General features: G+C 33.3%; 1 protein-coding gene across 2 annotated transcripts in view; it reads right to left on the reverse strand.

The window, feature by feature from the left end:
* LOC114334182 (uncharacterized) overlaps positions 1–21,983 on the reverse strand; it is an 883,857-nt gene that overhangs the window by 40,601 nt on the left and 821,273 nt on the right. For both annotated transcript variants that reach the window (XM_050641876.1, XM_050641875.1), the window contains one exon: positions 4,993–5,208. In XM_050641876.1, the coding sequence (XP_050497833.1) occupies positions 4,993–5,208 (216 nt within the window). The remainder of the gene's footprint in view (positions 1–4,992; positions 5,209–21,983) is intronic.

Here is a 21,983-nt window from a genome sequence, read left to right on the forward strand (position 1 = left end):
AGAGTAGGTCCTAAACCCAAAAAAAAAATAAGTTTTCACTTTAGTGGAAAGTTTCCATTGTTTAATTTAATTTTCTACAAACAATTTTTTTCCATTATTTTCGAATATATCCATAATTCGAATAAATTTCTCGATTAAACGTTGCAATAAAAAATAGGAGTTCCTATTTAAGACTTTATATTAACCCCCCACCCGTCCTTCGTGGTGGTCGTATTTGGTGTTATTCCACAGATTTTTAAAAATGTTGAATATTTCTTATTTTTCAGTTTTTCGATCTCATGTTTATTTCGCGAAATATTGCGGAGTTGCTATTTAATTTTAAAGGTACCCCCCCCCCCGGTCGTGGGAGGTCGTGTTTGGTATCATTCGATAAATTTTTGAAAAATATTGAACACGTATTTTTCAGTTTTTCGATCTGATGTTCATTTCGCGAAATATTTTTTTTTTGAAATTTTGTGACTCACCCATGTCCTTACGCTACGCTTAAATCGTCGGATTTTTGAAATATACACTGTTCCTCATGTACTTAACTTACCTTGTCTTAATTTGACGTTTACGAGTTTTTCTAAGGATAGATTGTTTTACGGACTGCCCTAACGCACACCTCTGTATTAATAGTTCATATATGGTAGGGGTACATTTACAGGGTACAACGTTTCTCCACATGTGATTTTCTGACGCGTTAGAGTAACGCGCAAAAACCCCACTGGGGCTCCCCTATCATAGAATGTTCGCTCTCGAAAACCAAAGTAAACTACATATAAATAAATTATAGGATGATATGAGTTTGTCCTACAGTTCTATATCTACAAGATTTGTATATGACTCTCGGGTAAGCTTTAATGTCTGCTTTCGAGCTCCTTTTGTGACAAAACGTTATAATTTAGGAGGTAATCAAACCCCTTCTCCCGACTACGCTGCTCGTGCTCATTTACTGGTCCGTCAGAGTTTGTGTTTAATTTATTCTTGATCTATATAAATATGATCTTATATTATTGGTCAACAAAAAATTTAGGAATTGATAGTCACTCTCTCAAAACCTTAGGAAGTTGAAGTAAGGCTTAAAACCATGACCAAACATAAATAGCCACTTGGAATTCATTTCACTTGATCAGATATTTCCTCTAGGACACATTCTTCTCTGAACACGTTTACTTATTACCCCATACTCTTGTACTTTCAATCTACATCAGACTTATATCTATTTCACTTTTAGTGATGAGAAATGTCTCTCGGTGAGGTTCAATGAACTCGTCAATCACAAAGCCACGAGATCCTATCTGCTAGCGTACTACTCATCGATAAGTTCATTCAACCCACATTTAATTTTATATTACTTAAATGGCTGTCGTAATTGAAACTCATCACCATCGTCATCATCAACAACAGCTATTCCATCCATCGTCGGATGTAGCCTTCCTCAGATGTGTCGACTCTTTTGTATCCGTTGTTCTATCCATTCGTGGCCAGCCTTTATGACTTTCCAACAGTCTGACTTAATGTCATCAGTCCATTTGGTTTGAGATCTGGCTCTACTTGTTCTTCCTTGCGACTTACTAAACTACTTTCACCTCTCACCTAAATGAGTTCACCAGCCCGTTGACCCATTAAACCGATTACTTATTGTAATATTTGTTGAGTTATTAAGTCAGTTGTTTTTACCTTTCTTGATAACGTAAAGTACTTCGTTATATTTAATACCGCCAATATAATAACTGCTTGTTCTACGAGTATAGTTTGACAGCTATAAGGTCAAATAAAGAGATTTAGCGAATTTGGAAGAATCTTTGTTACTCTTATACTTTATTATTATATGACTAGTCTATGGTTTAGGGCAGTATTGCATGGATAAAAAAGGATTCACGGATTAAAAAGATTACTCTACGGATTGGATGATCATCAAGGGAAAGTACATACAGAGAAAAAAATGTGATGAACGTTCGTCACAAAAGTGTTTCCTACGAATTTTTGGTACGTGGTTAGCACATCATATTCAATACAAGTATCATTAGGTTTCAGAAACCAAAGAACCACCCAAAAAACGATTCACAGAGGTTGTCCACCCAAAACTAAAAGAAAAAGCGATTTCACAAATAACCTTAAAAATTAATAGCCACAGGTTAGCCAATTTGTTCTCAGTATAGCGGTACGCTTTAATTACTATTTTTGCTAATTTTATTTTCTTAATTTTTAATAACTTTTCTCAAAACGAAATAATATGGGTCATATAAATTCACATGTAAAATACAAACCAGATGCTAAGAGGGACACAGTTTTACAAAACGGAATGTATCCTTAACCATTTGATTTTGGTGTGTTCAGTTTAACAAACTGAATTCCCCATAAATTAATTACCTTATCAGACCTTATGTCAATAACTCACAATTGGACATGCATTCGAAAACGTAAAACTGCAGAAATGTTTCAAACTTTAAACGCCAGATCTAAATAATTTATTGCTCATCTGGTCAGATGGTAAAACACAAACAGATTAGCGTCTGTGGTTTCTTTTCAGCCACTCAGTCAGTCGGTTACAACACCCCAGAAACATCGGCCGCTCGCTGGGCCGAAAACAATAATATACCCTCTTACGCGATGTATAAGCAAAGCACTTTTTGTTTCCCAAATAAATAAATATACAGGGTGTAACAAAAATACAGGTCATAAATTTAATCACATATTCTGGGACCAAAAATAGTTCGATTGAACCTAACTTACCTTAGTACAAATGTGTACATAAAAAAAGTTACAGCCTTTTGAAGTTACAAAGTGAAAATCGATTTTTTCCAATATATCGAAAACTATTAGAGATTTTTTATTGAAGATGAACATGTGGCATTCTTATGGTAGTAGTGTCTTAAGAAAAAATAGTGAAATTTAGACACCCCATAAAAATTTTATGGGGGTTTTGTTCTTTTAAACCCCCCCAAACTTTTGTGTACGTTCCAATTTAATTATTATTGTAGTACCATTAGTTAAACACAATGTTTTAAATTTTTTTTTGCCTCTTAGTACTTTTTCGAAAAGTCAGTTTTTATCGAGATATTTTGCATATTTGTCAAATCCACCACATATTTGTATATGGCAAAGTACGATTATGGAGACTTGATAATAATAGGAAAATTTATTTATGATTTACATTTTTAGGTATATTTTGAACCATATTAAAAAAGAAGCCACATCTCGATAAAAGGTGCCTTATCGAAAAAATATAAAGAACTAAAAAATTTTAAAAACACTGTGTTTAACTAATGGTATCGCAGTAATAGTTTAATTGGAACGTACACAACCATTTGGGGGGTTTAAAGGAACAAAACCCCCATAAAATCTTTATGTAAACGTATTAGAAAAGAAGCCGCAACTCGATAAAAACTGCCTTGTCGAAAAAATACTAGGAGCCAAAAAAGTGTTAGAAATATTGAATTCAACTAATGGTATCAAAATAATAATTTAATTGGAACGTATACAAAAGTTTGGGGGGGTTTAAGGGAACAAAACACCCATAAAATTTTTATGGGGTGTACAAATTTCATTATAATTTTTCTTTAAGATATTCCTGTCATAAAAATGCCACATGTCCATTCTCAATCAAAAATCTCTAATAGTTTTCGATATATTCAAAAAAAATCGATTTTCATTTTATAACTTCAAAGGGCTGTAACTTTTTTTATGTGCATATTTGTACTAAGGTAAGGTAGGTTCATTCAAACTATTTTTGGTCCCAGAATAGGTGATTTAATTTATGACCTGTATTTTGTTACACCCTGTATAACTGTAGTAATGAAACACAGACTTACTCACAATATTCCCTCTAAGAATGAATAAACACAAAAACTAGATTCCAATTAAAAAATAAAAATTAGTTATTTAGTGAATTGGGGAAATGTAGTGCTACCTCCCATCAAAAAAATTTTTACCAATTATTGTTATGTCTGTGTGTTTTTAAAACCCTATGTGTTATGTGTTAATTTATTTATTTATTTTAAAACTATTCTCAAGTAAGTGCCTACACCCTACCATTAACTTTCTTTCTGAACATATTCCATCATACAATAGCTCAAACAAAATAACCCTTGCCTTTTTCAGATCATTTTACAGTTTCTTAACCAATTCTTTTTTGACAACTTTTTTAACTATCTTTTTCATCTAATTAGTTTTCTTAAAATGTCTATACATTTCATAGATTTCAAAGTGTTAGGCACCTACAACTTTATTAAATATAAGACATCCCTTAGTCTTTGACCGGGAACAAGACATTTTAATTTAATTTAATCAAAAAAAAATTTTTTTTCCTATTTGTCATTTCTATGATGTCAAAATATCAACGAGCAAAGACCATCACATTAGTACAAGTGTCTACAATAAATTGATTTCAAACTTGGCTACATTTAAAACACACCCACTCGAGCGTTGTCTTTCTCCTTTCTAACACAACATCCTCTGTTTCCTAGCACATATCTTCCTTCAGGATCCATTCAAATTTCAAAAAATTTACTATGTTTTGATCTGAATAATGAAGATGATCTGAATAATGTAGAGATCGAAACCGGTCGTCAAAGTATTATTAAATGATTGTAAATAAATGATTGTGAGTAAGTCTGTGTTTCATTACTACATAATATGGACTCACATATGCAACCCATTAAATATATAACTGTTCGTTGTTACACGTATTTTTTATCAATTCCGTCAACTCACACGTACCGGAATATTAATATGAAATTAAATATCAGCAGTCCCATTTTATAAAGAATAAAGTGATTTTTCATTTATTTAACGCAAATGGTATGTCCTTGGTATGTTGACCCTTATTTGTTAATAACTATTATAAATATACCTCCGAACTATGACAGGAATTTTTATATTTTTTATAATTTATTAGGTATGTACTATCCAAGGAAAACATTTTCAACCTGGCTGGGTGAGTGTCCCGACAAAAGCTTTATTTTCCTGGACTATATTCTCTAATAAAACTCCTATAAGTTTGCTCACCTAAAGTATTCTCGATGTGGGGATGTTGAGTCATGTTCATTCCGGAGAAATGAACGAAACCTCTGGAACAAGGCACGTTGAGCCGCGTCAGCTCGATAACGAGACCGTGTCCGTTGATCTTCTGGGATGGAAACCACACTCTACACTCGGCTGGCGTATGCGGAAGGTCTCGGTGTGATACGTCGGCCTCGTCTCGGATTAGTTGCAGCTGACATTCTGAAAGAAAACGAAAAAGTTCAGTACGCTGTGAATTATGAGGTTTGTTCCAACTGGCGCTCAAACCCGTCAGAAACTATCAGCGAATAGTCGACCAGCGCGAGTAGAGGGGATAGCACTGCTGACTGTATTATGTTCTCGCACTGGCTAACTGTTTGCTGACGATTTCTGACTAGTTTGACTGTTGGTTGGAACAGACCAGTTAACTATGTGCGAGAAAATTCCGGAATTTGCTTAAAATTTAGTAATAGTTATTTCGTTCCTCAGTTATACGAAAAACCAACCAATGCAAAGACCAGAACAGTTGCGTGATTATTAAATGGTACTACGAGTAAAATGTCAACTTTCTGAGTCACACTTTAAAAAATTTGGAGAGAAGTGAGAGACAGACACATAATATGAGAGAGTAACAACTAGCGTTGAGACATGTATAGACTTCTCTCGTCTCGTGTTAGTTTCTAAGTTTTCATTTATTTTAACCCATATTTATAAGTATTGCTTTCTTGTAAATTAATGTCTAAGAGCTTTTAATATCGGGAGTCTATCCTAGAGTTATAAAATAAATGAAAACTTAGAAACTAACACGAGACGAGAGAAATCTGACAAGTTATTTACATCTTAAGGCTCAGGGGGAAGCACGATGAATGTCTATCTGCAAGAATTTTCGGTAAAATGAGAAACAAAGTTACAGATTCATTGTTTTCCCCCTTGCGTCCAATCTTGTGACGTAATTTTAAGACGATTATCATCCTTATTTCCCCTTGGCCATTCACAGGTTGATAGTTCTCTTTCTAAGCTGACAGGTTGCACAAAAATTGCAAAATGACCAAAAATTGACATTTACCGTTTTTTCTCTCTGACCCTTCATTTGCATTAGAGGATATTAAAAAAACTAAAATGAGAACAAAAAAAGGTAAACATAATATGGAGGCCTCCTAAATCCCTTGCTATTTACAGATGCTATAGAGAAGTTGCAAGAAGTGCAACTAGTCCGTTCTTTAACGGTAAAATATTGCAAAACCTCTAAATTTTAAAGAACCGCTTGGATTTACATGAAATTTGGCATACACATAGCTAACAAGTCAAAGAAAAAAAGTGATATTGTGCCGATATGTGCTTTTGCCCTGGGGTGGTTTTCACCCCCTTTTGGGGGTGAAAAAATATTCGTCCAAAGAAAGTCAGGAAATGGATAAACTGGCTAATTTTAAGTAACTTTGGTTCTATAGAGGTTTTTCACTAAGTCAATACTTTTCGAGTTATTTGGCAGTGAATATGTTCATTTTTTCAACGAAATAACCACGCTTTTAGACGGTTTTTCGCAAATAATTCAAATAGTAAGAATTTTGTCGAAAACATTCTTAGCAAAAATATAGCCTGTAAAAAATTAAAAACAATTGGTGTATATATCACGTCTCTACACGTAGTAGAGGCAGAGTTATAGCTAATGAAAAATAGGTTCATATTCATCAAATTCCAAATGGAATATTTTAACGTGAAATAACCAAAAATGAAGCACATTTCAGGGAAAACTCATTACAACTTATTTAAAGTATTTAAAAAAGATTCATTTTTGTTTTATAAAAAAATTTCTAGCATCAAAATTAAACATGTTACGCTCAAAATAAAGTTAGTCCCTTTTATTGAGAAAATCACCCCCTAATTAGTATCTTAAATGAACTTAATCGTTACGACTTCATAAGTTTCTTGACTCGTGTATATATTGTTTATATGACCTGTAAGTTTCATCTGTTCAAAGTCCTTATTATTGAAAGGGCTGTAGTTAAAATGGGTTGAACGAGTCACTGATCACGAATGTATGCAAATTTAGAAACACCAAATCTTAATCAATTTTTGTCTAACAGAAAAACAAAAAAATACGTGATATTCAGAAAATCAAATATAACTTTTTTGTTTTTCTAGATTTTTGGTATCTCTAACAATTTTTAAGTTATTTTGAAAAAAAGCATATTTTTCAAAATTTAAATTTTAAAGATTTTACTTTGAAACCAAATTTTTTTAAAAATAAGCACTTTGAATCGATGAAACTTACGGATCATATAAACACAACATAAGTAAAATAATTTGTGGAGCGGTAACGATTAATTTCATTTAAGTTGCTAATTAGGGGGTGGTCTTCCCGATTTTTTTTTGCAAAAACAAAAGGGACCAACTTTGTTTTGAGCGTAACTTGCTTAAATTTAACGCTAAGAACTTTTTGTAAAAACAGAAATGAGGCTCTTTTTAAACAATTTAAAAAAGTTATAATGGGTTTTCCCCAAAAAGTGCTTAATTTTTTGGATATTTCACGTCGAAATATTCTATTTGAAATTTGGTGAATATGAATCTATATTTCATTGGCTATAACTCTGGTTTTACGAGATCCAGAGACCTAACGCGTACACGATTTTTTTACTTTTTTATAGGCTATATTTTTGCTAAGAACGTTTTTTTCGACAAAATACTTACTTTTTGAGTTATTTGCAAAAAACCGTCTAAAAATGTGGTTATTTTGTTAAAAAAATGAACATATTCACTCGCAAAAAACTCGAAAAGTGTTGACTTGGCGAAAAAGCTCTATAGAACAAAAGTTACTTAAAATTAGTCAGTTTACCCATTTTCGGACTTATTTTGGACATATATTTTTTCACCCCCAAAAGGGGGTGAATGTCATCCCCAGGGCAAAAGCACACATCGGTACAATATCACTTTTTTCTTTGACATGTAATCTATACGTATGCCAAATTTCATGTCAATCCAAGCGGTTCTTTAAAATTTAGAGCAAAAACCGTGAAAGAATGGACTAAACCGAATTTAAAAAAGTATCAGAGAAAGGACTAAACAAGAATCTGGAGAAAACTAAATATAGTCGGTTCGCTAAACTCAGACGCAACTGGCTAGATATTTTAGTCGATAATTTTTTTGTTTTTTGCCAATTTTGCAAAAATTTGCAAAATTACTAACTATTTAGTGACTATTAACTACTTAGTAATTATTTTTTGCCAATTTTACTAAAATTGGCAAAATCACCGACTAAAATATCTAGAAAGTTGCGTCTGAGTTTAGCGAACACACTATAGTGGAGTCACTGAAGGTGGATATGAACTATTACCTCCGATTTCGTTGAACCTCCATCGATTTGCATGAAAATTGGTGAGTGGTTAGAGGATATCTCAAGGAACAAAGGTGACATGGTGCCAACTTGCGCTTTTACCCTGGGGGTGGATGCCACCCCTTCTCGGGGGTGAAAATTATTTTATTAAAAATAGCCCCATAATCCGATATAGGGACAAATTTCAAGCAAAATTTGTTATATAAAGTTATTAAAATAAATCAAAACTTTTTGAGTTATAAAAGATCAAAGATTTTAATTTTTCTTGAGAAAAATGCATATTTTTAACCAATTTTTCATCAATAAATCAAAAAGTGTAAGTTTTTACAAAAAAGTTATTATTATCAAAATTGAAGCTAATAAAAAATGAAATAAATCCCTTACTACAAAAACCTTTTAGTTTTAACTAAAATTGAGTTATAGGTAATTGAATGTATTTTTTTTTCGACGAGTAAAAAACTCTAATTATTCAAGCTGAAATAACGAGAAATTGATGAAAATATCTATTAAATGAGCCCCCCAACATGTTGATAGCCTTAAAATTTATGCTCCAAAATTTTTTCAAAAGTTATCTTTTAAAAATTTTTTCAAAAAATGTTATTGTTTTTTTTTTAATAACTCCGTTCGCATTTACGATATCAGGTTCATCTAAAAACTCTTTGAAAGTTAATTCCAAGTGCTATTTAAGTGTGTTGAACATAATCTTTGAAACCCCTTACTTTTTTAAAAATAAAAGGTTAAGTGACCCCGGGTTGCATGGTTCCCACAGCAAAATTTAAGATTTAAACGTTTATATCTCGGTTACTTTTTACCCTATAGAAATAGTAAAACAAATAAAATATTTGGTACGGAAAAACTATAATTTGGTTATTAATAATTTTTTACGTATATTGAGTATTTTTGGAGTTATTATCAAAAGAATATGAGAATTACAAAAATTTTAAAAATTATGATTTTATTAAATTATAGGTTTTTTTCAAAAATATGCATTCTAACCGGTCAAAATCATCGAGCACATTATGCTAATATAAAGAAGATCTTGTAAGGATTACTATAAATTTTAATTTTTGTGGAAATGCGTATGTTTTATTTTTCACTTTTTACTAAAAAATTCGAAACGGTTCTTTTATTTTCATTATAACTTGCTTAATTTTGACGCTATTACCTTGTTCTGAAGCTCATTTGATAGGTATTCCGAAGTACTTTGGCAAATGTTTTGTACATTGCATAGTTTTCCCGTTATTTAAGCTTGAATACTTAGATTTGAGTACTCGTCGAAAAAAAAAAATAAACACTCAATTTCCAATAACTCACTTTGAACTAACATTAGTTTTGTTGTTTATATGAGCAATGTATTCAATTTTTTATTATCTTCCATTTCAGTAATAATAACTTTTTTGTAAAAGCTTATTGTTTTTGATTTATACATGAAAAACTGATTTAAAACATGCATTTTTTACGAAAAAATAAAATCTTTGGTCTTTAATAACTCAAAAAGTGTTGATTTATTTTAATAACTTTATTTAACAAATTTTGCTTATAATTTATCCCTCTATGAACTTACGGTATTATTTTTAATAAAATAATTTTCACCCCCGAGAAGGGGTGGCATCCACTCCCAGGGTAAAAGCGCAAGTTGGCATCATGTCACCTTTGTTCCTTGAGGTATCCTCTAATTACTCACCAATTTTCATGAAAATCGATGGAGGTTCAACGAAATCGGAGGTAAAAACCTTCAGTGACTGCACTAAAAGTAATGTTAATTCAAGCAGTGAATATCACTACGCATAAATATTAGAAACGTAAAAAATATGGTGTACTTTCAACATAAAATAAAGCAAGGGAAACAATATAAAACTGCAGAAATTACAAGAACAATAACAGAGTTGCAGAGTAAACGTATATTATAAAAGATCCAAAATCACAATTAATTTAAATAGAACGGATTTTGACGTATTCATTTATTCTTCCTCTCATGGCTCACGGAATGGAGACTATGATGCTCACGAACCAATAGAGAACAACTCATAGAGCTATTGAAAGAATCATGGTATGTGTAAACGTAAGAGATCATATGAGAAAGGAAAATGTAAGACGAAAAAAAAAACAAAGTAGATGTTATCGTAGCTATCGCAAAATCTATGCACATATAGTAGAAAGGATTTAATATAGCAAGACAAAGTGAAAAAAAGTGTACAAATAGACTAATACAATGTCGACTAAGAGCATATAAAAGTGGCAAACTCACACCAGATCAAGACAAGCGGACATCGAATGGATAACATGAACCTGTGCCCTGAAGTACCTAAACAAAAAGAGGTAAAAGATTATAAATAATTATATACGTTTAGGTATGATTATGGTTACAATATCTGGGAAACGTAATAATGGGACAGCGATATGAAATGCTAAGACTGATAATACAGGGAAAGATAAGAAGCCGAAGTTGTATAGGAAGAAGGAGAGTGTCATGGTTGAAGAATTTAAGGGACTGGTTTAAATGCAGTTCTATAGAACTCTTCAGAGCAGCTGTAGATAGAACAAAGATAGTAATGATGATATCCAACATCCGATTAGGAGACGGCACTTAAAGAAGAAGAGGTATGATTGCGTCAGAACTTAGATATTATCTTTATTCTCATTAATAGACCTGGATCCCGCGTATCAAAAAAGTTGATTAATAGCAAGCTAAAAATTTGTTACAAGCTTAAAGGTGTCTAGTTGGACAAACTTTGATATAAGGGAACACTGGAACAGGGAAGTTTTAATTGTGGAACAGTTTAAAAATTTAGAATATCAGATTACGAAAACGTCCCATGTATTTTGTCGGACAGAACATCCAATTGATTTTTTACCTTTTCATTAAACTCTGATGCAAAAATCAGACTGCTATTACTAACCAACATGATTCCTGTCATTTGACATGTTCTTCGTCTTCCACTCATTAAATTGCCCAGTTAGTGATAAACACCAGTCTGATTTTTGCATGAGAGTTTAATGAAATGGTAACAAATCAATTGGAAGTTCTGTCCGACAAAATGCATGGAACGTTTTCGTAGTGTCACGTTCCAAATTTTTAACATGTTCCACAATTAAAACTTCCCCTGTTCCAGTGTTCCCATACATCAAAGTTTGTTCGACTAGACACCGTTAAGTGTTATTAACAAATTTTCAGCTTGCTATTAATCAACTTTTTTTGGTACGCGGGATCCAGGTCTATAATGTTGGAGCAGAAATCACGAAAACTACAGGGTAACATTTCTTGGTGCTTAATGTATGCCCCTGATTTACTCTTAGTTATAGGACTGAAAAATATAGTTATACTTATAGAGAACACAAAAAGAATACACATAGGAATGGGTACATTAGGGGAAATCTAGGAATATCAGCAATTCATGTCAAAATGAGAAGCCATGGGTTAATATGATTCGTTTCTGGAGAAGTAGGAGCCTGGTCCTCCATTTTGGCAAACTAATAATCACTCTGCGCCAAAATATCTACACTCGAATCTTTTTTACAATGATTACAATTTCCTAAAACCTTTCTCTATCTGCTGATGCACGAAATATTTCTTCCACTGTGAAACCACACCATTATCTAATATTACGCAACCATGAAAGTTTTTTTTGACCAATCCCTATTTTTCCCTCCACTTTTTCTTGTATTACAAGGCGAAATAGATCATACGTACGTTGCTAATTTTTGGCCGAAGTCTTCTGTTTTTCTCCTCTTTATGATGTTTATAGGAAGGTTTTCTCCTCTTTATGATGTTTATAGGTTGAAAGGAACGATAGGTGAGCATAGCTTAGGCGAGCGAATTGACAGAGGTAAACGGCTCCTTTAATTTGCCATCGATATGGATCTCAGTATAGTAAACACAACGTTTAACAGCATCCACGAAGATTATTAACATGGTCTTCGCCTGGAGGACGATACAGGAACCAAATTGATTATATTCTTATCACTAAACGATGGAGGAGCTCTGTAACCAATGTGAAGACAAAACCAGCTAAAGACTGTGGTTCGGACCATAAAATGCTACAAGCAGAATTTCGCATCAACAACACAAATCTTAAAGAAAAAATAGATAGGAAAAAACATTGGATGACTGAAGAAACTGTCAACCTTGTAGAAAAAAGATCAAAAGAAGTCAAATTCAATACAAAAAGAAATAGAGATAAGCACCATAAATACAACTATAAAATACATGTGCAGGTGGGACAAAAATGAGTATACAAAAAGCATATGTGAACAACTAGAGGAACATGCTGACCGCCAAGAATCTAGAGAACTTTTCTCCAAAGTCAAATATCTAGCGAGAGAATTCAAACCACAGACACAGATCATCAAAGATAATAGTGGAAATACCATAACAAACCCAGACGGTATCGCAGAGGTTTGGAAACAATATTGTGAAATACTAATCTCTAACAACGACCCAGACCATAATACAGAGAAAAGAAGTTATGAAAAAGAACCCCAAATATTGAAATCTGAAATTGAGTCGGCAATAAAAAAGCTAAAATGTAGAAAAGCACAAGGATAGGATGGAATAATAGCTAAAATACTCAAAGAAATGGGAGAATTAGGGACGAAAGTAATGCTTAGAATTTGCAATGAGATCTGGAATACCGGAAAGTGGCCAAATGACTGGGGTAAACTCACGTTTATTCCCATATACAAAAAAGGTTCTCCGACAGATTGCAGTAATTACCGTACAGTAGCGTTGATATCTTACGCGACCAAAGCACTTCCAACAATATTCAATGAAAGATTAAAATCCATTCTCTTACCGCAAATTCCACAAGAACAATGCGGATTCGTCCCAGGTAGGGGAATAAGAGAAGACATTCTTAATATTCGTCAAATTATCGAAAAATCTCTAGAGTTTAACATAGAAACATATTTATCTACTCTATGTCATACTATGTATAAGTTTTTAGTTTGTGAAAACTGTCATTATAGATAGCAGTGCGTGAAGTAGCAATGTATTTTAAATGGGACTTACTTTTTCGCACTGTTTTTAACTTTCGCGTTGTTATGGTGACAATCCTTAACTTTCGCGTTGTCATGGTGATGACAATATGAGCAATGAATTACAACAAAAGTTTTGACAGTTTTGTGGTTTGAAAGTAGTTAGAATTTTTAAATGTCAAAGTTCCAAAAATTTTAGAATAGAAATGAATTCCAGTGACGAAGAGTTACAGCTTTTTTTATTTGTTTATCGTAGATAAAATATTGTATGAAACTGTGCGTGAAGTACTTTTTGCGAACTTATGCGATTTATAGCACTCGCTTCGTTGTCGCTCGTGCTCTAAAAATTACGTGCGTTCGCCAAAAGCATACTTCACGAACTGTTTCATAAATAACTATTGTGCTTTGTCGACTAATCCAAGGCCTTCGATAACGTAAAATGGGATAAAATGTGGCATATAATTAGAGAAATGGGTACGCCAGACCATCTAATCTATCTATTACAAGCACTTTATGTAAATAACACCGCTAATGTAAGAGTTAATAATGTTGTTTCGAAAAACTTCAAATTAAAATGTGGAGTACGGCAGGGATGTATAATATCCCCCATTGTTTTCAATATATATAGTGAACACATTTTGAGTCAAGCTTTTGAGGAATGGCAAGGTGGAGCAGCAATAAGAGGAAGAAAAATAAAAAAACCTACGTTATACTGATAACACTGTTATATTGGCGTCTTCACCAGAAGAACTGAAAGAAATTAGGAATAGGCTAGGAACGGTCAGTACAGAATATGGTTTAAAAATAAATATACAGAAAACCAAAGTAATGATCATCGATAGAATCAGAAACAATCAACCGGAAATAAAAGACATGGCAGGTTACGAAATGGTCAGACAAGTTAATTATTTAGGCTCCGTTATTACTAACAGTGAAGGATGCGAAGACGAGCTCCGTAGGCACATCATAATGGCCAGATCGGCAATATCCAAACTCACAAATATATGGAAGAATACTGACATTACAAAAAACACAAAATTATGCCTTGTTCGAGCGTTAATATTTCTTATCGCCACCTACGCTTCAGAGACTTGAACCATCAAAAAGGCAGATTCAACACGTATAATGGCATTTGAAATGTGGGTCTACCGGAGATTGTTACGCATACCATGTACCGCACATCGCACAAATAATTCAATATTAGCCGAACTTAACATAAAAACTAGACTCAGCACTACTATCAACCAAAATATACTGAGATATTTTGGACATATAACTAGAAGAAGGGAAGGCATGGAACGAATGATAGTTGAAGGCAACGTAGAGGGCAGAAGATCCAGAGGAAGATGTCCACTACGATGGTCGGACCAAATAAGGGACATGACTGGTTACTCGTTCTCCGAAGCAAAACAACACGCACAGGAGAGAGAAGATTGGATAGAAATAGTCAAACGACTTACATTACGCCACTACATCCTTACGAAGAAGAACAGATAGAGGAGGAGAATGATATTTATGAGCAGACGTTATAAATTCACCATCTTTATATGGTATATAGGATAGAATAGAAATATGCTTTATTGTCATGAAAAATTTAACAATTTTATAGACAAAGCTTACAAGAATCATAAATAAAAACAATAACAAATACAATTTACTAAAATTATACAAATCGTCAATATAAATAAAACATAATAAAGTCAAATAAAAATCAGTAACAATCTATTGCAAAATTAAAAAAAATTGCAAATTGCGTAATCTACCTTGAGAAACTTAATAAGTAATTTAATAAGTTATGCTGCTGCATATGACACTCAAATATAGATTAAGATTCTACTTATACATAACAATACTGTAATTTCTTAGTTATTGGTTAAGAAACTCTGCTATTGAATAATATGGTCTTTCAGATAAATAGGCTTTAGTCATTTTACGGAACTTGGGGAAAGATGTTGCAGATTTAAGTTGTAGAGGGAGATGGTTGTATAGTTTTTTTGCAGAATATAATAAAGATTTCTTTACTAACTCACTGGACGGGATCGGTAAATAGATGTCAAAAGTAGAATTTCTGGTGGAATAGTCATGTCTAGGTCTTTCTGGAAAAACATGTAGATGTTTACGAATTAAGCAAACAGTTTCTAAAATATATAAAGAAGGTAATGTTAGAATTCTGTGATCTTTGAAGTAGCTTCTGCAATGTGTTGTTCTTCTGAGGCCAAACAGATATCTGATTGCTCTTTTTTGCAATTTAAAAATAACATCGGATTGGGCAGCTGTACCAAAACCCCAAAAAGGCAGACCATATCGAAGATGGGACTCGAACAATGAAAAGTATGTTATTTTGGAAGAGGCTAAATCCATTTCCTTAGAGACAGATCTTATTGCAAAGCAAGCTGAGGATAGTTTCTTGCTTAACACATCGATATGAAGGGACCATTTAAGGTTGCTATCTAAAAAAATACCAAGAAACTTTACAGAATCAACGATACTGATCTGGCTGTTATGAAGAGGTAAGGGTTGAAGAGTTCCTTTATAGGGTAATGCTACTGTTTTATCTACGTTAAAAGAGAGTAAATTAGAATCTGACCAGGATTTTATTGTGAGTAGATCAGAAGTTATAGTAGCATGAAGAGTTGCGATATTTGAGTTGCTCCAAGTGATACTGGTATCGTCAGCAAAAAGAAAAACTTTTCCATCGATTTTTAAACTAGTGATGTCATTAATAAAGATAAGGAAAAGTAGAGGACCCAATACTGAACCCTGCGGTACCCCATATACAACATTTCTGAGACTAGAGTCTGTATCATTTGCTCTAACCAGTTGTTTCCTATTTTCCAAGTAAGATTGAAACCAGTTCAAGGAAATACCTCGAATTCCATAGAAATCTAGTTTTTTTATCAAAATGTCGTGATTTACACAATCAAAAGCTTTGGCATAATCACAAAAAACAGTGGCAGTGTGGAGATTATTGTTTAATGCTTGATAAACCTCATGTAATACAGAAAACATGGCATCGGTGGTACATTTATTATTTAAAAATCCAAACTGATTTTGTGATAAAATCTTGTTATCAACGAGAAAGGACATAAGTCGGGCTTTTAGGAGTCTTTCAATAATTTTGGAGAGTACCGGTAGTAATGCAATAGGTCTATAATTGCAAGCAATAGATTTTTCACCACCCTTATGAAGAGGAATAATGATGGCCGTCTTTAGGCACTCTGGAAATTTACCTTTCTCAAAATAATCATTTATTAGAGAGATGAGGACTCCCAACACATTGTCTAGGAGATTTGAGAAAATTTTTATGGATAGTCCATCGGTACTACAGGAAGATTTGCTTTTGATACTATTGATTGTTTGGATCAGTTCAAATTTACCAACCGGTCTTATAAAGAATGAATTCGAAACCTTTCCTGAATTAGGGAGATAGGAAATGGGATCTTGTTGTGACACAATAGTTGATGTTATATTTTTACTCACATTAACAAAATATTCATTTAGATTTTCTGGGTCTGGAAGGGAAAATGTTTGAGCTGTGTGAGTTTTATTTCGAAGATCGTTTATTATGGACCAAGTTTCTTTTGCAACACTTTTGGAGCTTCTGAGACGATTTTGATAATACAATTTTTTAGCCGATTTTATAAGTTTTAAATAGATTGCCCTGTACTTGGTGATATATTCAGTAACATTGGACGTCTTGGTCTTCATTGGAAGTACCTAAAACTCACGATATTTCAGTAAACCTTAGTTAACACCTAAATTCGAATGCTTTTGTTTGTTTAGCATTGCGGTTTTTATTATCCGTGTCTCACAATCATATAATTGATTAGACCATACACAACATTTCAGGATATTCTTGCTAACAGGCACTGACAGGTTTGTGTTACATAAAGCTGGTTTTCAGATTTGGATCCTGGTTATCACTTCAGCTTCTTCTTTTTGTATAGACATGACTCTGTCTGTTTTTTCAATGTTCCTCTAGTAAGTTGTCGTTCCATCGTTTTCGTGGTCTTCCCACTGATCGTCTTCCTATTGGAGAACCGTCTCTCGCTGTCCTGACTATCCTATTTGTTGTCATCCGGCTTATGGGGTCATTTCATTTTATTCTTGTTTCTTACCCAGTTATTAATGTTATACAACTTACATCTCCATCGTATATCTGTACTTCTAGCTCTGTCTGTCTCCCATAGAGTCTTACCATCGATTTTTCGAAGGGTTTTCATCTCAGCTGTTTCGAGCAATCTTTTTGTCCTCTCTGTGTCGGGTAATGTTTCTGCCGCGTATGTCATTATTGGTCTGATGATATTTTGTAAATTCTGCCTTTCATTTCTTTTCCGATATTTTTATTTCTCCATATTGTGTCATTCAGGCAACCTGCGGCTCTGGTTGCTCTATTCACTTGATCTTCCACTTCTGTTTCGGGTTATCTCTTCATAAGCGAGACAATTTATATACAGTAGGAAAAATTAAAGAATACCCATGAAAGAACATATAAAACATGCTGTGTTTTCCTGTCACCGTGTCATACAAAAAATTGGCCAGCGCAAGTACATGTAATTTATTATTATTAAATGTATTTGCGCTGGGCAATTTTCTTTGTGACACGGTAACAGGAAAATACAGCGTGTTTTATATGTTCGTTCATGGGTATTCTTTCATTTTCCTACTGTATCTGCCAAGGTATGTAAATTGGATATATAAAAAAAAAATGTTTCAGAAAAGGCTTAGAAATGACTGACTCTTCTGAGTCTGCAAATAAAAATATAACCCGGATGGACGTAAAGACAAACCTGATCGATAACTCTTCTTCTGTCTCAAATTGGTTTCAATAACCCAAAAATAAGGGCTCTACAAGCAAGAGCAACGATACCTTCATTATAAGCTAATGATGTATTAGAAAGTTAGGCGGTGGTCTCCAATATACGCTGCACGCAACCTACGGCGTCTATTGGAGACAACCGGCTAAGTCGGTGGTCACTTCAATTCAACCCCGTAATTTGAATTTGTTTTAGAATTACTCGTTTTTAGGTATTTAGATTTTAAGACAGTTTTGTCCTTCAAAGTTAATTAAAAGTAACTAAAATGAAAAATTTTCCAACGGTGTGCCGCCGTACACAGTCTACAGCGTCTATTGGAGACTACCGGCAGTTAGTACCGTCTTAGATACGGCAAAAAGATATATCGTGTTTTAGCAGAAAGTATAATAGATCTGTCAAAATTTCAAGAACTATTTTAATAACTAATTGCAGATATAAGCCAATTTTCTGCATGTTAATAAAATTGTTTCAGAACAGATGGTCTTTAAAAATAGTTATTTATGAAACAGTTCGTGAAGTATGTTTTTGCGAACGCACGCGATTTTTAGAGCACGAGCGACAACGGAGCGAGTGCTATAAATCGCGATAGTTCGCAAAAAGTACTTCACGCACAGTTTAATGCAATATTTTATCTACGATAAACAAATAAAAAAGCTGTAACCCTTCGTCACTGGAATTCATTTCTATTCTACAATTTTTAGAACTTTGACATTTAAAAATTCTAACTACTTTCAAACCACAAAACTGTCAAAACTTTTGTTGTAATTCATTGCTCATAATGTCATCACCATGACAACGCGAAAGTTAAGGATTGTCACCATGACAACGCGAAGGTTAAAACAGTGCGAAAAAGTAAATCCCATTTAATAGTTATTTATGAAACAGTTTGTGAAGTATCGCGTAAGTTCGCAAAAGTACTTCACGCACAGTCTCATACTATATTTTATCTACGATAAACAAATAAAAAAGCTGTAACTCTTCGTCCCTGGAATTCATTTCTATTCTACAATTCTTAGAACTTTGATATTTAAAAATTCTAACTACTTTCAAACCACAAAACTGTCAAAACTTTTGTTGTAATTCATTGCTCATATTGTCATCATCATGACAACGCGAAAGTTAAGGATTGTCACCATGATAACGCGAAAGTTAAAAACAGTGTGAAAAAATAAATCCCAATTTAAAATACATTGTTACCTCACGCACACTTTAAATCCTTCACGCACTGCTATCTATAATGACAGTTTTCACAAACTAAAAACTTATACATAATATGACATAGAGTAGATAAAATACATTGTTACTTCACGCACACTTTAAATCCTTCACGCACTGCTATCTATAATGACAGTTTTCACAAACTAAAAACTTATACATAATATGACATAGAGTAGATAAAATAAATTATAATCTAATAGTTTATAAAACTGAGTAGTGCAGTTGAGCTTATTTTACTCTAAACTCTTTTACTCGTTTACTCTAAAAATTATTCTTCTTCTTCTTTTTGTGTAGACATGACTCTGCCTGTTTTTTAATGTGCCTACAGTAAGTTGTCATTCCATTGTTTTCGTGGTCTTCCCACTGACCGTCTTCGTATTCAGAATCGTCTCTCGTCGTCCTTAATACTATATTTGTTGCCATTCGGCTTATGTGGTCGTTCCATTCTACTCTTCTGTTTTCACCCAGTTATTAGTGTTGCACGACTTTCATCTCCGTCGTATATCTGCACTTCTAGCTCTATCCCAAAGTGTTTTACCATCGATTTTTTTAACTGATGTCATCTCTAGCATTATTTTTGTCCTTTCTGTATCAGATCGTGTTTCTGCCGCATATTTTCGTTTCGTTTATTGATCTGATGACTGTTTTGTAAATTATGCCTTTCACTTCTTTTCCGATATTTTTATTTCTCCGTATTGTTTCACTCAGGCAACCTGCGGCTCTGTTTGCTCTTATCACCTGATCTTCCACTTCTGTTTCGAACTCTAAAAATTGACTATGCATATTTGGATAAAATGGTCCAGGCATCAAATTCGTCTCAAAATTATTTTCAGGGTACTTCAATAGAAATATACTGCTCTATGGAAGAGATTACAGCGAGACGAAGAAACACTGTGAATACTAAGAAAAATTACGAACGGGTAATCATTCAAATTATCACTACTTCGTATTTAATGCTATCTACTTATATGTTATGTGAAACTTAAGAAGTTTTAACGAATTATTGCATATTATTCTCAGTGAAAAATATTTCATAAAATAATACTAACATAAAAAATAATATTTATAATGACCTTTTTGCTACCTTTAAAATATCAATTTATGTCTTGTATATCAACACACTAATCAGAAAATATGTGGGTGGTAAATTCGTACACCAACTTCAAAGACTAATTTATTGCTAAAATACCGTTCTATACAAAAAAATAAACGTGCGTAGATACGTGCACAGAGCTTTTAGCCCTTATTAAACCAAAACCCTCCAAGGAGTTCACGGCAGACGAGCATAACCGGGTTACTGAAAACGAATTTTTGGGCCCCGGATGATCCTCAGGTATCACATTTCTCCGCTGAGTTCGGTGTTATGATATTATCAAAATAAGAAAAGTTGAAAACATTCCCTCGGTGTTTTTATTTATAGATGGTGAATAATATTTATTCACACCAAAAAAAGACAATTCAGATACGAATGTAGGTTGATTTTAGGTTAGAATTAAGATATAAACATATTTTTATATTTTTTTATTTGTTAACCCTTAACTGGTCCGGTACTGTAGCAGTAGCGTAACTGGTCCGGCGTCGTCTGCGAAACTACTCTTTTCAAGAAAGCAAAACAACACTCGAAAATAATTTTTTTATTAAGAATAAATGTTACAAACATACCTTGATATGTTTATATAAAAGTGAACGTATTAGATTTGGGCATTATTTTTGTTAAGAAAAAAATATTAAAATAAAACTGAAATCCGCACAAATATTTGTGAAGAAGTACATAGTTTTGTAAAGTAAATAAAAAAAATATAAAAAACAACATGAAAAAAAAATGTATTGATAGGATAGATGTTCAAACTGCACACTAAACAAAAAACTAGGTAAAATAAAAATCGATCAAAAATGTTTGTTTCCAGCATCAGTCAAACTTTACCTATTTTATATGCAATTTTTACATAGGTAGTGGTTTTATATATCCCAAACAAACAGGCTTTTTGCAACTCAAGCACAGGTATTTTGTCATCCTGCGCTTTCTACAAGGACATAAACTGCAAATCTTGCGCTTTTTCTAAAATAAGGACATCCTCTTGCTCTTCTTGAACTCCAAGTATGAACACAAAAAAGTGACACAGACGGTCCGGCGTCGTCTGAGGAACTACTCTCAACCTAACTGTTGCGATAACTTTTTAGGAACTGAGAGAAACTTGTCTCAAATACACCCACTTGTCAAGCTCCGAGAGTTTAAGGATTAGATAGAACGACTTTCCTGTGGGCGGTGCCAATTTCCAATAAAAAATAATCAAAATTATTGAATCGTCTGTCAGACGACGCCGGATCAGTTAAGGGTTAATGTGATTCATTTTCATTCCAATTCATTCTACTTTAAAACTCTTTAAATTCGCTTACATACACTCTCTCTCTCTCTTCAATCCTGACCCCCCGGAGGGAGTGTAGTGGTCGACGTGATATCGTGTATTGTCCGTCTCCAAAGATCTCTGTCTCTGGTCATTTCTTTTAACTCATGCATAGGCCTTTTGCATATTCCTGTTATCTGATCGATCCATCTTGTTGGGGATCTTCCTCGTGATCTTCGGCCTTCCACCTTTCCTTGTATAATGAGTCTTTCCATGTTTTCTGTGTTGGCTCTCATAACATGTCCAAAGTAT

The sequence above is a fragment of the Diabrotica virgifera genome, chromosome 1, assembly GCF_917563875.1.
Source record: "Diabrotica virgifera virgifera chromosome 1, PGI_DIABVI_V3a".
NCBI classification, from domain to species: Eukaryota; Metazoa; Arthropoda; class Insecta; order Coleoptera; family Chrysomelidae; genus Diabrotica; species Diabrotica virgifera.